The sequence below is a fragment of the Megalopta genalis genome, chromosome 1, assembly GCF_051020955.1.
Source record: "Megalopta genalis isolate 19385.01 chromosome 1, iyMegGena1_principal, whole genome shotgun sequence".
In the NCBI taxonomy this organism is placed as follows: Eukaryota; Metazoa; Arthropoda; class Insecta; order Hymenoptera; family Halictidae; genus Megalopta; species Megalopta genalis.
The window spans coordinates 34841460-34857505 of NC_135013.1; the positions used below are offsets into that span (position 1 = coordinate 34841460).

The window sequence follows — 16046 nt, forward strand, 5'->3', positions numbered from 1 at the left end:
CACCCTCTCCTCACCAATGGGAATAAAAACCTCGTCCGAAATCACTATCACAGCCTACCTGAGAATATTCGCGTCACGCGAAGATGCGAAGATGCAAACTTAGAGGATTTCCGACAGCCTGAAGAGCGGGAGGGAGAGTGGGTGGGAGGGAGAGAGAAAGATATATATATGTAATATATATACATATATACACACACATGGAGAGAGAGGTGAGGTAGAAAGACTGTAGACAGGGAGAGGGAGAGGGAGAGAAAGAGAAAGAGAGTGAGAGAGGGAAATGTATTGGTAAAATGGTAAAGTATAGAGAAAGAAAGGAAACGGGGAAGAGGGATAAAGAGAACGAAAGGTGGAGGGGGAAGCGAAGGAGAGGCCCGGAAGTTGGACGACGAGGAAGACGGGGGACCGGAAGAGGAGCCGAAAGGCGAAGAAGCCGCGGAGAGAGAAGAGCCAAGAGAGACAATAGACTGCTGAGCACTGTAGCCTCATTTTCGACTAGCCGATATATATATACATAGACGTGTATGTATATAGATATCTCTATACATATATACATAAATATTATACATACCGTTGTATACATACGAAAGAGATGGAGGGGGAGCGAGAGGGAGAGAGAAGAGAGAGAGAGGAAGAGAGGAGTCTTATTTAGGAAGAATGGATGAAGTAGCCAATTACGAAGATTCGAAGAGCAGCCGACCTGCAACAGCGGAAGCGCCAGGCGATCAGAGCTTTTGAGGGTGATTGCAGCGAGCGAGAGAGAGAGAAAGAGAGCGAGAGAGAGAGAGAGAGTGAAAGAGAGATGCGAGAGAAAGGGAGACCGTGTAGTCTGTAAGAGAGAGCGTCGGAAAGACGGGCCAGTCGTTTATTATTTTCCTTTCCAAACTGTTTTTCTTTTTAGATTTTACACACTTCCTGTATGTATAACTTGTACCGAACACACACACGGTCGCGCGGACACATAACGGCGAGATCGATCGATCCTCACGGGAGAAAGCTGGCCTGAATCGTTCCTACGTTTCGTCCCCGAGATCGCGAAAATCCCGCGAAAGCTTCGAGTCCGGGGATCGAGAGAGCCTTCTATTGTGTTCGGGACTGCGAAATCGATCGCGGCGAGGTTTGTCCGTGATCTCTGCGATCGCGCTGCAACAAGAGAGGTAAACAGTCCATTTGTCCAAGAGGAACCGAACGGATATGTTCGTTCCTCGTTAGCTGATTTTCCTTCTGTCTCTTTCCTTTTTTTTTAATTCGTTCGTTCGAACGTAGATTCTTCGTAGCGATTTTAAGGTAACATTTACCGAGAAAGCAAGTGGCGATCAGATTCTTTGAACTAGAGTAAAAGAACGGAGCGGTTTTACGATTCCATTTTGTCTTAAGATTTTACGTTTCTATGCGTAGTTTTCGTTTTTAGCGAAAATGACTTTGAAGATGTTCGTTTTTTCTATCTTGCTAAATCGAGTCACATTTTTGCGCCGATCCTTGGACAGCGCGGGTGGGTGCAGTTTGATCCGAGGGAGGGGGGGAAGTCGTCGAAATTCTAATCAATCGAGGATCAGCTGGAATCATGATAAACGAATCGATCCGTTTAAGAGAACGCGGCAGTATATATATATATTCTGAAGTTTTATTAACATTGAGAGATCTCGCGCTTACCAATAAATAGAAGCGGAAAACGTTTACCTTGTCGAAATAAACCGATAGAAAATTGATCATCGATCGACTCGGGGTGAAACGTCCCTGACAGAAATTAATCTAACGATACGGTATCGGCTCGAACACAGTAAAAGGTCGCGACCGAGACGGGAAGGGAAAGGAATTTTCGCAGAGTTTATTTAACGCGGACATTTCTCTCCCCGTTGCGTCTCGCGACGCACGGATCTTCACGAGAGCGCGAATCGGAACGCGTTTCGATGTCGACGAAATTTTGCGTTCGAGAGAGCGTCGGATCGATGCGACCGACGACCGGGGAAAACGCGAGATCGAATCAGGAGCTAAACGAGAGGCCCCTTGCTCCCATTTTGCGGCCAGTGTCCCGCGACCCTAGCTTTTACAATCGGTTCGCGAGCGTTCTTAATTGGCGCGACCGTTTGGCGACGCGAGACACGACCGAGTCGGTTCGCCCAAGAAAGGAGAAGAAGCTGACCGGAGGAGATCGAACGGAAGAGATCGAACGGAAGAGATCTCCGGCGACCTCGAAGCCTCGGCCGACCTGAAACGAGGCCTCGAAGACGCGGCTTGCGCCTTCGACCGGCGTCATCAAGAACTTGGAATCCTCGTCCTTCGTCGAATAAAATGTAAGAGCCGTTGCTGTACGCGACACGAATTCTGTCACGAAGCTTACATTTTGTTGCTCGGGAGATTCCGGACCCCGCGCGGAGCTGAAAAGAGGATTGCTGGGTCCGATCGGTCGCCAGCGCAAGTATCCTTGGCCGCAAGAAGTCAAAACGCCGGAGGCTTCTTTCCAGCTGCGAACGGAGATTTCGTCCCTTCTCGAGAGCCAGGAGGCAAAGATCGACCGATCCGACCGTGGTGGATCCAGCGATCGATCGGATCCTCCGGGACTAGAATCCGGATCCTCGAATCAACGAGGAACGAATGCTGCGCGGGAGCAAACGGGAGCCGACCAATCAACAGTTTCTTCCTTCACCAGCCAACCGCTCGCTGCTTCGCGCATAGATCGTTCGATCGGCGGTCGGCTGGCGACCTCGACGGATCCTCGATGGATCCTCGAAGGCGATCCAAGGACCGAAGCGTCGCTCTCGGATCGAGAAACCGAGCAAATGAAAACCGTACGATCGACGGACGTCCGCGAAGCGTCTCGGTCGACGCCGCGAATAATATTCGACGAACGAAGAGGACCTGGAGCGACGCTTCTTCGTCTTCATCATCTCGAAGAAGATCGTTATATTCGCCGTCTTCTTCCCGAGGGAGCCCGAGAATCGCGCCGATTCTCGACACTCGCGCTTGGATCGCGTGATCTATTCCAATGAAAAATGCACTGCCGACAGATCGCGACCTGGAAGCGAACGTCCGCTTCGAATGTAAAGAGAGTGAGAGAGAGAGAGAGAGAGAGAGAGAGAATTGTTCGAATTGTCCGATATCGTCTGTACATAGCAAGCTTAGCTTCGTTTCTCCGATCACGAGTCGCGAAAACGATGCCGCGGCTTCGTTCTCTATTTAGCGGGATCGATCGTTACCGATCGAATCGATCTTTCCCCCAACCCCCCCGCGAGGATCGACGACGAGGATCGTTCTGCGCAACGTCGTTCGTCCATCTTCGATTTTTACCAGTAGATCATAGTTTACGATTATAGTATTCTTACCGGGGCTTGAGGACCGTTCTAACAACGCCGATCTCTAATTCCATTATAAACGCGTCTTTACGTTCTGTACGTATAACAGGCTCGTTCGTTCCGTTAAATATCCTTTTTTCGTCGCAAGTGAGAAAATCGGCGCGAAGGCCAAAACGTTCAACCGAAATATAGGCGATAGTAGAAAATCTTGGTTCGTAACGAAACAGTTGCTGGAATAAAATAAAATCGAAACCTAGACCGTCCGATCTCGACGCGGATCCTCGCGTTACGGAAAAAGACGTTATTTCCTTCCGTTTTCGAAATTTCCACGAGCCGCGATTCAACCGCGATCTATTCGCGACGCGACGAATCGGACCGTTTGTAAATGTTTGCAAGAGCAATCGTCGAGCCCCGATCGAGACGCGTCACGGAGCCGAACGAAGGACGCGCGGCGCCGTTAATTACGTTCCGAGTGTGATTTTAGTTTAAGGAACTTAGGTAGCCAGTAGTAGCTCGCGAGAGGACGCCGGGTTCTCCCAGGTGTCGGTCAGCGACTCGAATCTTCTTTCTTCGTCTTTCCTTTGTACCATTTCGCGCGACAACGAGACACCGGCTCGTTGTTCTTCGATCTCGACCGATCTGTCGGGCTTCGAAGCGTGTCCCTAGTTTAAACGATACCTTTATCGAGTACTTTTGTAAGCGACTCGTCGAGCGGAAAAAGACGAAGCCGATCGGACTTTTCCCTTCTCGGAATATCGTGAAGCACTTTCGAAGATTCGATCCGAGGACGTCGAGCGGCGAGGATCGATCGTTCTCCCGACGCGCGACGATCGATCGCGGTGTCCAGGATCCAATCGGGATCCACCCGCGCGCGCAGATCATCGAGACTCCTTCGGCGAGAACACCTTCCGCCTCGATGTCCTCCGTTGCTTGCTTTTTCACCCTTCGGTCCCGCAGTCGGTTCCTTCATCGTCTCGGCGTAGTTGACCGCTTCTCCCATCATTTGTAAATAAGTCATCGAGCGACCACCGTGTACATAACTTTTAGCATATACTCATGGAGACTCGAGTGCGCGATTCGCGAAACTCGCGCCGCTACAGTTTCTTCCCTCGTGTCCGATCGTTCCGGGACGAGGATTTTGTAATTTTCGCGCGGCAAACTTCGACGATCGGTTTTCCTTCCGCTTCGCGAAAATTCCAATACCGGTAAAGACTATCGCCGTGCCTTCCTTCTTTAGCTTCTTTCGAACACTTGAAATTTTTTAGTCCACGTACACGATTATTGTTATACCGTTTTTCTTATCGTTCAGAGTCGAATGCTTGATATCCGATCGAATCAATTATCAAAATTTCTTAAACGGTCAGAGGCAAAATCAGAGTTACCTGTACTAATCTTCTTTCAAGGGGTGACAATCTTTTTATTCGTTTACACGAATGTCTTTGTATTTTTTAGACACTCGCGTGCGCATCGTACACGCGAGGAGCATTCGATTTTTTAAAAATCAGATCAAAGACATCGTGCGCGTTTTAATCGTCGAACTTCCAGATTTTTACGTCGTGATTCGAGAAACTTTTTTATTTTTTGAACGGTCCTTCTTCCATGCTAGATGTATCGATCGGTTCTGCCTTGTAAATAAGATCCAAATTCGACTGTTTCTTTTTCTTTTTTTCCCGAATGAAAACCGGAACGAGATCGTCTGGAACGGGGATCGTCGAAGTTCCGCGGCCGATTATTCGCAGTTTAATCAATCCCCGCGGATTGCGAGGAATGAAAACGAAGTACGTAGATAGGAGTGCGTGCATGTGAGAGAGAAAGGAAGAGAGAGATAGAGAGAGAATGAAAGAAAGAGAGAAATGTAGCGTCGATGATCGATCGAGTACGTGTGATTAATGTTTCCTATTAAAACTGAGAGTAAAAACAAAAGATCGAGGTAACACGTAGACGATTACTTAACGCGAGGCGAAACTTGTAAATACATAGACTCATTTGTAGCTGGTCAGTTGGTAATTTAACGATGCGCGTACACACTGAGAACGAAAGAGAGAGAAAGAGAGAGAAAAAGAGAGAGAGCGTGTGCGAGTATACGTGTGTTTGTCCTATGCGGCGTGTGTATGCAACGAGAGCTGTTTCTCGAACGGAGAAAGCTAATGCGAGAAAGAGAGGAAAAATCGAAAACGTGACGAGCGCTTTTGGAGAGGACGCGTACGAGCGTGTGTACGCGAGCATTTCTTTTTTTCCTTCGACGTACGTTCACGTTTTCGCGAGCGAACGCACTCGCGCGCGCGAATGCGTCCGCGTGTGCATGTACGACGGTTTTGTTTGTTCCCGTCGACGTGTACCGACGGGACTGTAAGTGAATAATAACTGGAGGCTAGGTGATAATGCATTAAGTCGTGTAAGGTACCTACGTTTATAGATAATGAGTAATTAAGCGACAATTAAACAAAAGAGAAAAAAAAATAAAAAACTCCACGTATACTCCAAACACTAGCGAATATGCCTTCATTAATGGAAAGTGGCTGGCACGGGTTCCACCGAAACAATAAAAGTTGCGCTGCGGAAAACGACCGAGTGGGAGAGAGGAAGAGAGAGAGAGAGAGAGAGAAAGAGAGAGAGAGAGAAATGTAAAGAGACAACAAACGTGCGAGAGAAAGAGGAGAGATCGCGTTGTGAAAACGACTGGAAAACCAGTGGTTCTCTTGTCTCCGGTCACTGGCACCATCATTTACCGCCACCTCACACCCTTCCCAAAAGCTGTTTCTTTCTTCTCTTTCTTTCGATTATTTTTTTTTCTTTATTTTTGTTATGCTTCCCCCCGTGTTTCTTTCAGGTTTCTCGCGCGGCGATCTTTCCTTTCGCGGTTTCCTTGGTTCACGGCTTTCGGAGAGACAGATCTCGCGATCCGAAGCATCTTTCGACGAGATACGAAGCGAAACGTTGAAATTACAGGCTCGTTCTCGTGTTATCGAAGGTACACCGTGGACGGGGTCCTGGCGATTCGACGAGCAAACGATATCCGAAAACGATAGACCGCGGGCATTCAATTAATTCGACTACCCTGACGTAAATCGACGAAACGTTTCGACTGTATCTGTATTGCGAATCGACGAAGATTTCAAGAGAAAACGCCGTCCTACGATTCGTGGCAGGAGAAACTCGTTTGCAAAATCTGCTCAAAGTCGAGCAGTGCGAAATTTTCGTTCATTAAAATTCAAATGAAATATCTAGCGTAAGTAATAAAAAGACTAGGCACAAATAATTATACCAGGTAAAATCGTTGATTCGCCAACAAAACAGATCCAAGCTCTAATTGGCACGAAACACGACGAAATCGCAAGCACAAGGTCCACAATTCTGCCGAACATTCGAACGTTCTACCCTCAAAAACTACCCCTTAAAATTTCAAAAAGCGACAACACAATTACAATATCGAGCATCGCAGTCTGTCTCTCCGAGATTCGGTACGATTTCCGATCGATTCGCGGCGGCCAAGAATCGGGGCAAGAGGGAGAAGGGGGCACGCGAGTCTTCCTCGATCATCGATCCACGTCGATCCGGCGGATCGGTCGTCGATTTCCGCGCGCGCAGCGGAACGATTTGTGCAGCGCGTGATTCGCGACGGAGGACGACGTCGCGATGAGAAACATTCGTCGTCGGTGGAGAGCGAAAAAAAAAGGGAAGAGAAACGAAAAATGAGAAATGTCTAATTTGGAAGATACGCGAGGCGACCTGTCGTTAGCAACTAAGAGGCCTTAATATATTGATTTCTACGGCGGCGACACGCGTGTCGGTTCAACATTTAGTCGTAAAACACTTTAGCGTAGACGATATGCATACGATGCAACCGGGATTGCAACGGTTCGGCGCGAGTAATCGATAGTACGGGGCACGATCCACGAGATTAGATCAATTTAGCGAGTCCGGGGACCCTGCGATCCACTCCCGTGATCCTCCGCGGAACAATTAAGCCGCCGAAGCTCGGATAGCTTCCAGTTAGCAGCGATTATTCAATCTTTCAATTAGTTCTTTCGATGAAAGCGACCGTAATCTTCGTTGCACGCTCGGCAATCGTCGCGGACGATGGTTTAATCTTTTCGGCGAGTTTTAATGGTATTCGACAAATTCGGGACAGACGGTGAGGGGATTTCAGAGGGATCGTATAGGGCAGAGTTTAGTAGTTTCTCTCGGAATTTCTCGCTAGCGTTCCGACCCGATTTTCAGCTCTATTTTACAAAGTTCGAAAGTTCGATCAGAGAACGGCGCAGGATACGCTCGGATTCGAGAAAGCCGGAGCCGATCGAAGCGAAGGATATCGGGCGTCGATCGCAGGGTCCCAGAGTCGAACACCGAAATTAGGCGGTTCCCCCATTCTGCGACGATCTGGTCTCGAGTTGGGCCATTTTCGAGCTCGAATCGCCCTCGGTTCGTTAAAATGAAATAACAATAAAAGTGGAGGCGAAGCAAACGGTACGCCGTTCCACCGATTGTCATTCCTAATTGACGATTGCGAAACTGTCTTTGCCAGCAACTTGAGGGCCGAACAGACGAACCCTCGCGAGCCAAGGACCGATCTCTAACGATCCAACGAGAAAAACGATCGACCGATCGAACGTCGACGCGACTGCGGCGACGCTATTGTAAACGTTCGAAATGCCCGAACTCCGGGACCGGGTCGCCTAACTTCGACCAGCCGAAGGGACATCGGCGCGGAATGACGACGAGCCGCCCCATCTGTACAGAGACATCAGTTTTCCAGGCGTGTTTAGGCGTGTGCTCGGCAACGTCGAGAACAGAACAAACGAGACGAAGAAACCTAATAACCTAACTAATATCGTTCGCACGTGCCACGTTTACAGCGTATCTCATTCTAAAGAAGACTCTACCGGTCGTAGTTCTTCCCCTAAACGAAAAGAAGAAAAAAAAATTTGAAAACAGAAAAACAGTTTGCGTCAGCACTGCCAGTTTGTCGTTGTTAACCCGCGAGCGAGCGAGCGAGAGAGAGAGAGAGAGAGAGAAAGAGAGAAAGCCGCGTTCCATTCGATCTCTAACAGCGACGATCTATCAAAGAATCTTCTCACCGAAGCACTCCCGTTTTCTTTTCCCGATCTACTTCCAGCGATCCTTCGATCGAGATCCAGCTTCTTGGAGAGTCTAGCTCGCGTCCCTCTGGATCTGTACTGCTCGAGCTCGATTGATTGCTCAAGGCTGTTTCCCCCACTTCTCGGAGGAATCGAGGGCGGGGAGCCGGGAACGCTCCGCCCACTGACCTTGAGCCGGCAATTGGTTCGCTCAGGAAAGATATAGCGGAGAGAAAGAGAGAGGGAGCGCGCGCTCTCGGAAAACGCCCCTATAGTCTGCTTTCCAAAGGAAGAAACCGAGATAACGTCATCTCTTCTGAAAAGTTCTCATTTTCGCACTGGCAATTTTTAATTAGAGGATCTTTCTGCGGAATAGAGATTTTTTCAAGCAATTACAAAGAACAAGAATTTTCAATGTAAACGTATTTCCTCTTTTTAGTCACTTTAATAAGTCGAATATAGCGCCACGACATTTTCAAATGTATCGAACTCGACAATGTCCACGTTATGTGCGGCTTAATTAGACGCTGAAACATCCGAGTATACTTGTCGACGAGCCTGGTATTTTAATCGAGTTCGCACACGCGAGGCTTCAATTTATCGAGGGCAAAACTTCGGGACATTTCGTTAAGATGGTACGGAAAAATCCCAAAGATTTTGTCGCAGCTGATCAAATATTTACGAAGTTCCATTTTGGGAATCCTGCAGGAAAATGGGAATTCAACACACACACACAGAGCGAGATCTTGAACGAGTCCCCTTCCAGGGGAGGCAGACTACAGCGAGCGAGCCTGTATAAAGTCGAGAGTAGTCGGGTGGGGGGTGGAGTAGCGGTGTCAAGCACCATTGTTAACACTCGCGAGCGATGTAAATATTAGCGCGTAACCTCGAGATAATTCGCGTACCTTGAAAGTAGCCCGAAGCCTTTTCACAATTAGCGGTAACAAAGATATGGGGAGGGGAGGGAGTGCGAAAGAAATAGGAAGGAAGGGAGGGAGTGGGAGGGGGTGCGGGCGTACCCCGACGAATATAGCGAAGCGAAGAACCGAAAAAGGAGAAACGGGAGGGAGAAACGAAATCCGCGGTAGCCCGGGTGGCCAACCAGGCACAAAATGGAGGAGGAGGAGACAGACCTCACAGCTACAGTTGTACATATACATATAGCTAGGCTAGGTTTACCAAGCCGATTATGGTTCTAAGGTTTTACTCGTGTTAGCGAACTGTACTTAAAAAGGCGGGGAGAATGGCGAGCACGCGCGAGAACTGCTGCTCCGATCCGCGGGACACGCGCGTATTTTTTAGACTAGGATTCCGCGCGCGCGGCGGGTTTCGGATGCTCGCGTCAACTTTTCCTTTCTGTTGTTTCAAGGACACACGGTGTTCCCCCCTCCTCGCTAATCTTCCATTCTGTAGGACTTAAGAGAGAGAACCTTTACCACGAGACACAGACACACAGACACAGACGACGAACGATGCCTAGGGTTAAGGGGATCGACGCCCTCGACGAGGCATTTGCTCGATTCGGAACGGGTTTTCTTCTTAGGCGAGAGGGGTTAGGGATCTCTGGGTCCAGGCCCGACGATCCGCCGCGGCGCTTCTCGACCCGGGAAGACGATCCTAGGCCGCCCGCCCGCCGCCCAGGATCGAGCATATATTTTTTTCATTCGTACCGACGACACGGTTTTACTCGCAGAACCCTGTCGAGGACGCCCCAAGCTTAGACTGCCCCCTGAAGGAACAGAGATCGGGAGATGATCTAGAGTTTCTAGAGATCCAGAGATAATCGATCGAGAGAAGATCGCGCGTCGCGATCGCACGGGCCTCGATCGTCGATCGGCACCCTAAATCGTTCAAAAACGTCCTCCGCGCGTCCCTCTGTTCTCGCCGGTTGTTCAACCGAGCTGAGTCCTCGCGCCGCGATACCAAATAGTCCTCCCAACGAGCCGACTCAGCAGATGCAAACGCGTTCGCGATATCCGCGCGATCCGATGGAACGTTTACGCCTGCTGACTCGTCCGGTTGCTCGAGCAACCACAAAATTCCTCTGTGATAATGCTAAGAACACTGTCCAACCTCCGACGCCTCCTGGAACCGCTCGCGATCAGAAAAACTTTCGCGAGCCGTTCGACGGGAAGATTCGGAGGAGTTAGGGGAATGAATCCGGATCGAAAACGAACCTCGAGGACTCGTTCCGAGGCGACCCACGGCCGACGCGGCCGGGTTTCCTGCACAAGGATATCGGGAAACGGCGTGGACCCACCAGGTTTCCACCGAGCCGTTTTCACGAGCACGCGAATCGCGGATTCGTCGACCACTCGCGCGCGGCGACCTTAACAGGGGGCGGACCGGCGCGGCTCGAACCACTCGAAATTCACGGCCAAACTAACTCTTTAGGGGTGCTCGTATATATGCCTTCTACGCGCGTCCGATGCGTCGCCGCCACCCACGACCAATTTTCCTGGTTTCCGACTGCGGATTCGTCTGCGGAACTCTCCGCGCTCGAACTGCGGAGGACTGGTAACGAGGCGGAACATGATTTCGAACAGCGTCGATTCGTCTTCCTCGGATGAACGAGGACCTGTCGGTTTGTTACGATCGAAACCGCCGAACTTTAGCGCTACTCTCGAGGAACAATGTCTTCATTCTGTTAGGAGGCTATTCCGAAGGTAACAGAAGCCTCGTGGAACGGTTTTAGGCAGCGTGGGTGGTCACGCGTGTTGTTCCGCACGCACGAAATCCGCAGTCTTGTATTTTATCAAATTATTATCTGACGTAATTGGTTATTTGGACACGCGAAAGAAGCCGGTGGCAGCCGCCCCTGCTTTTACTGTTTGTAAAAGCACAAAGGAACGTTGCGTTTCAAGAGACAAATTAACGTTCCACAGGAGAGTGGGAACGTTTTTATTCGAACGGAATTGTTTTGTCATCGATGAAACAGGGAAACGGCGTCGAAATGATTCTGAACGCTTCGAAATGAAATAAAATGTGCGTTCATAAAATTTGCGTTTTGTCAAAGAAATAATCGAAGGTGGCCAAGTGCGGACGTTGCACGTTCCTCGGACGATTTAAAAAATTTCTCTTTAGAAATTAAGATGGAAATTCGTATTTTCAAAAGAAAAAAGAGAAAATGAAACAATCGTGGGTGGCAGGTACGGACACAAAAATTCTCATTGGGGATGAAAAGCCGACCCCGTGAGCAAGGCGCATGTTTCTCTCTCTTGCAGAGATGGTCTCGCCGGATCGGCGCGATCCCGCGCGGAGATCGACACAGATTTTCGACGATATCCCGCCAGAAGATCGTCGACACCACCGTGTGTATTTATCGAGGCACACCGGGCCCGGTACCGTGTATCATACTAACATGAGCCACGAACTCTAGGTGGCGAAACGTTGTTTACTTGTAGGCGAAATAGGGGGACGAAGTAGAGAGGCTGATCTCCGCCGTGTAATTTTTATAAATAATTGATTAATTGTAAACAGTACAAGTTCTTTGCGAACGCAGCGTTAATATTACAGTAGAGGACACACAAACACACACACACACCTTGTAATATATTATGCGAGTGACGAGCATGTGAGCGAACGAGCGCAAGAGAGAAAGAGAGAGAGAGAGAGAGAGAGAAATTGTGGGCGATTTCCTGGCGGGAGATTCGGATCGAGAGAGGATATTTTTTGACGAGATCCCGACGAAACAGACTACAGAAGCAAAGAGAGAAGATCGAACGATCGATCGTGGGATCGAGAGTTTCCGCGCGGATCGCGCCGGCTCGAGACCTAATTAGCAATCGAGCGCAGGTGATAATGACTCGTGGCCATCGCGGCGATGGCGGTGTACACGTTGTATATATAGGGAACCTTGTAGAGAAGACGATTACGGGAGAGAAGAAGAAGAAGCATACCGAAGAGATTACGCGTCGACGCCTAGATCTCTGTTTTAATCTACGTAACGAAATGAGAGCAACTATTGCTGATCACTATTAACTAATAACTAAACGCAGTTTATTCTATCTGTGTGTGTCGGTTTCGATTGGACATAGATTTTGTATCACCCTTTTTCTCCGTGTATGGTGTGTAGCCGGTGGTCGATCTCGGGGGAGACGCGCACGGTAGAACCAAGAAGAACCCACCCCACCCTCTCCCCATAGATTTTTCATGAGCAATTTAGACGAACGATCCGTAGACGACCTTCTCGAATTTTGTATACGAACCGCTACCACGAATCTTTCCGACCAAGAACAAGAAGCGGAAGACGAAGCGAGAAAACCCGTTCGAAGGACAAAAAAAGCGTTCGCGCGCGCAACAGAAACGCTTTTCCTTCTCTCTGTCTACCCGCGTAGAGCGTCGTCTCCATCGACATCGACCCCTTGGATCGTAGATTAAATCGTGTCTTTCACAACTACTATCGTAGTCCTTGTAAAATCGATTTGCGACAAACGGAATCGCGTTTCTTCGAAACTAGCTCCCATCATTTTAACGTACAACCCGGCGCGGCGGGCCGACGATCGGCGACCATGTCGGCCCGAAGCGGAATTTCAACAGACTATTCGATGTAAGCTTTCGATCAACGCGCGAACTTGATCGCAGTCGATATTTAAAAGATTTATCGTGCACATGTCGTAGATGTGTCTACGCACCGGGCGCTCGGGACCGGTTTCGCTAACGATCGAACGAAAAAAAAAAACGTTCGCGCATTTAAGGGCGAATATTTCTCAATAAAAGGATCTTCGGTTAAACGATTATCCTCGTGGCCGAGGATGAATTATCCAAGCCCCGGCGGCGGGATTGCACGCCTTCTAAACTAAACATTCAATTGTTCATCAAAGTCTGAATTTTTCCCTCTGCGATAAATCGCGGATCTTCGTCGGAAACGCTAATAAGCAGCGGCGCGTTCGCGAGACAAGCGTTTCGTACGCGATCTTTGACAGCCGTCGCAAGATCGACCGTTTCGTTTTCAAAGACTTTTTGTAAGTGTTTTAGAATAGAAAAATAGTTTAGTCGATCCTTAGCCAAAGTTCATCGTCGAGTAACAATCCCGAGAGAAACAGATCTTCGATCCGCGGATCGCGCGTTTTTTCGCAATACGTTTTCGCGGTCTTGTAAAATCTGCCAAAAAAGACGAGCCGCCGCGAAATCGGATCGACTTTCTTTCAGATGCGAACGTTGATTTCGAGCGAATGTTCGAAGACGCGAGAACGAAACTGGTCCCGAGCCTCTGTTTTCTCTGGTACTAGCTGTAAAAAAAAAATAAAATACGTTCGTGGATTATATAATTAAGCGCGCCGATGGTTCTCGAGCGAAGGACCGGGCGAGAGAGATAGAAGAAACGACGAAAGCTGTTCGTTTCGTTCTTCTCGCGAGATTCTTCGGCGAGAAGACGGAGGCGCGCGAGATCGATCGATACTTCTCGATGTATGGCACGCAGCAGTTATCGTCGTAGAGTCGTACCACACGGACAACAAAAGACAAAAAAGAGAGAGAGAGAGTACAGAGTTTTGTAGTCGATTCCAGCCTTTTTTCCGATTTCCGCGCGGCGTCCGATTGTCGCGCGGACAATTCGACGGATAATCAAACCGCGGGAACTCCGAATCAAAACGAATCACTGGATTACACGGGAAAAATAAAATGTATCACTCTCGCATGGATAATACACACGTACACACACGCGGTACACACTCACCACACGTTTCGAAAGTTAATGTTTAAGGCGAGACGATTAAACTTTCCCGACCAAATATCTCCGGCGAATGTACTATGATTTCGTCGTTCGCTCCGAACGGCGCGGAGAATCGGCGAGCGTTGCCGATTATCGCGGGGAATTCGTGAAAAAGTCTGCTCGAAAACGCGCTGGAAACTCGCTGTCGGCGAACAGGCGAGAGGCTAGTTCGAGTCGCGAACGTGAATCCCGCGGGCAGAATTTGATTTCCGGTTCGGCACGATCGCGATCTCGACTTCGTTCCTTTCCATTGCATTTATTTCGTGTGCACGATTCTGGACATCCGATCCGTCGATTCGGGACGCGATTCTGATTCGCGGACGGATTCACGTTCGGCATTCTTATCATCGAACCCTCGTCTATTATGCTTCTTACGCCATTTGAAACGCGCGAAAAGCTTGACTCTTCGATTCTCGATCGTTTCGCGGGATGTTCCAACGGTCCGGCGAGACCCGAAACCGGCGAAAGAGCACGGAGGACAATTTGTACACGCGTTGGTCGCGAGTCTGCGTACGATTTCCCCACTTCCGTCGACGAGCGAAAGACGAGTCGAATTTTTGCTATTGAAACCGTACGAATTTGTGACCTCGCGACCCTCGGAGATCGATCGTGCCTGGCTCGTTGGAACAGTCCTTGTCGTAACAAATCGTTCGAGCAGCTTCGGTTCGCGAGATTCTCCGGAGGATGTAGATCGTAAGAGAGGACACCGGCGTCGCCGAGAAATCGAGGCTTCGCCGACGATCGCGAAACTGCCGAATAGAAAACGAATCTCCGGAGCGAGGAATTCGCTCCGGAATTCGGCACGGTGTCTCGATTTCTCGCGACGTTCGAGATCCCGGCGTTGCGAACAGACGAAAAAAAGAACAAAACAAAAACAAAACGAAAGAAAGAAATAAACAGCCGACATTTGTATCGTGCAAGCACCCACACGGACCCGAAAGTTTAATCGGCCGGACACTCGAAATTTCGAAGGAGATCGGCGTTCGGACGAGGACGAGTTGTAGGAGGGAAGCGAACGACGATTAATAAGGACAAAAAGAAAACAAAAAATAAACCAGAGCATTGAAGACTGGCAATCAAAACTAACGTAGGCAGATTTAACGAAATGAACGCCGGGGATCGGCGATCGCGTCCGACGTAATCGCGCGCGGCCTTGTCGAGGAAAACAAAAATCGTTCGATGGAAAATTCTATTCGAAAAGAACGCGTGTAACAACGGTGTCTAGAATTTGTTCTTGTCGAGTGTAAAAAAAAAGGAAAAAAGAAAACAAGAAAGAAAGAAAGAAAGAGGGAGAAACAACCGAAATAACGTTCTGCCGATTCCAAGACGACGTCTAGAACAGTTCTGTGGATAGTCGAATATTTATTTTTTAATAAAAGAAAATTCTTAGCGACGATCCTGTCGGACGCGGACGCCGACCCGCGGCGAGAACTAATGCAATTCTATGCATCTCTTCTTCAGAACAAATAGATCGTACAGTTTTGCGAGTAAAATGCGCGTCTAATGTAACGCTAGTGAGTAGATAGGTAGGTACCTGCATTTCATGAAATTTAACATGCTTGAATAGCTCCTCAATAAATCGTTATACATGTTTTGATAAAGCTGTGTGGCTCGTTTCTTTATTCCTCTCTAGCGCGCATCGATCGTCCGACGAAATGTCCAGCGAGTTCTCCAATAAATTTACACGAGGTTTCTAAGGGCGTCTGTTTCATTTCATCACCCTCCACGTTCACCATAAGCGTATCGTTGCTCGCGAGGCGTTTCAGGTAAGTGACAAACTTTATGCATCTATGACGAAATATCTGCTGAAATTCTGCGCGATTAAACATTGTTCGCCGAGTCCCCGTCTTATTCGTTGATTGGCAAGCTACGAGACAGATTTAGATATTATAATATTATTAGATTAATAATTATTATATTAATTTAATAATAAAATATAAAATTATAATATTTATATTAATATAA

The 16046-nt window shown here is 48.6% G+C and overlaps 1 protein-coding gene across 1 annotated transcript in view; it reads left to right on the plus strand.

Annotated features, from left to right (window-relative positions):
• The window catches only part of nmo (serine/threonine-protein kinase nemo), a 277179-nt gene extending 261497 nt beyond the window's left edge, over positions 1-15682 (plus strand). The window contains 1 exon segment of the mRNA XM_033466160.2: positions 3-15682. Within this exon segment, the coding sequence (XP_033322051.1) occupies positions 3-103 (101 nt within the window). The 3' untranslated portion in view covers positions 104-15682.
• Positions 15683-16046: the final 364 nt, after the last annotated feature.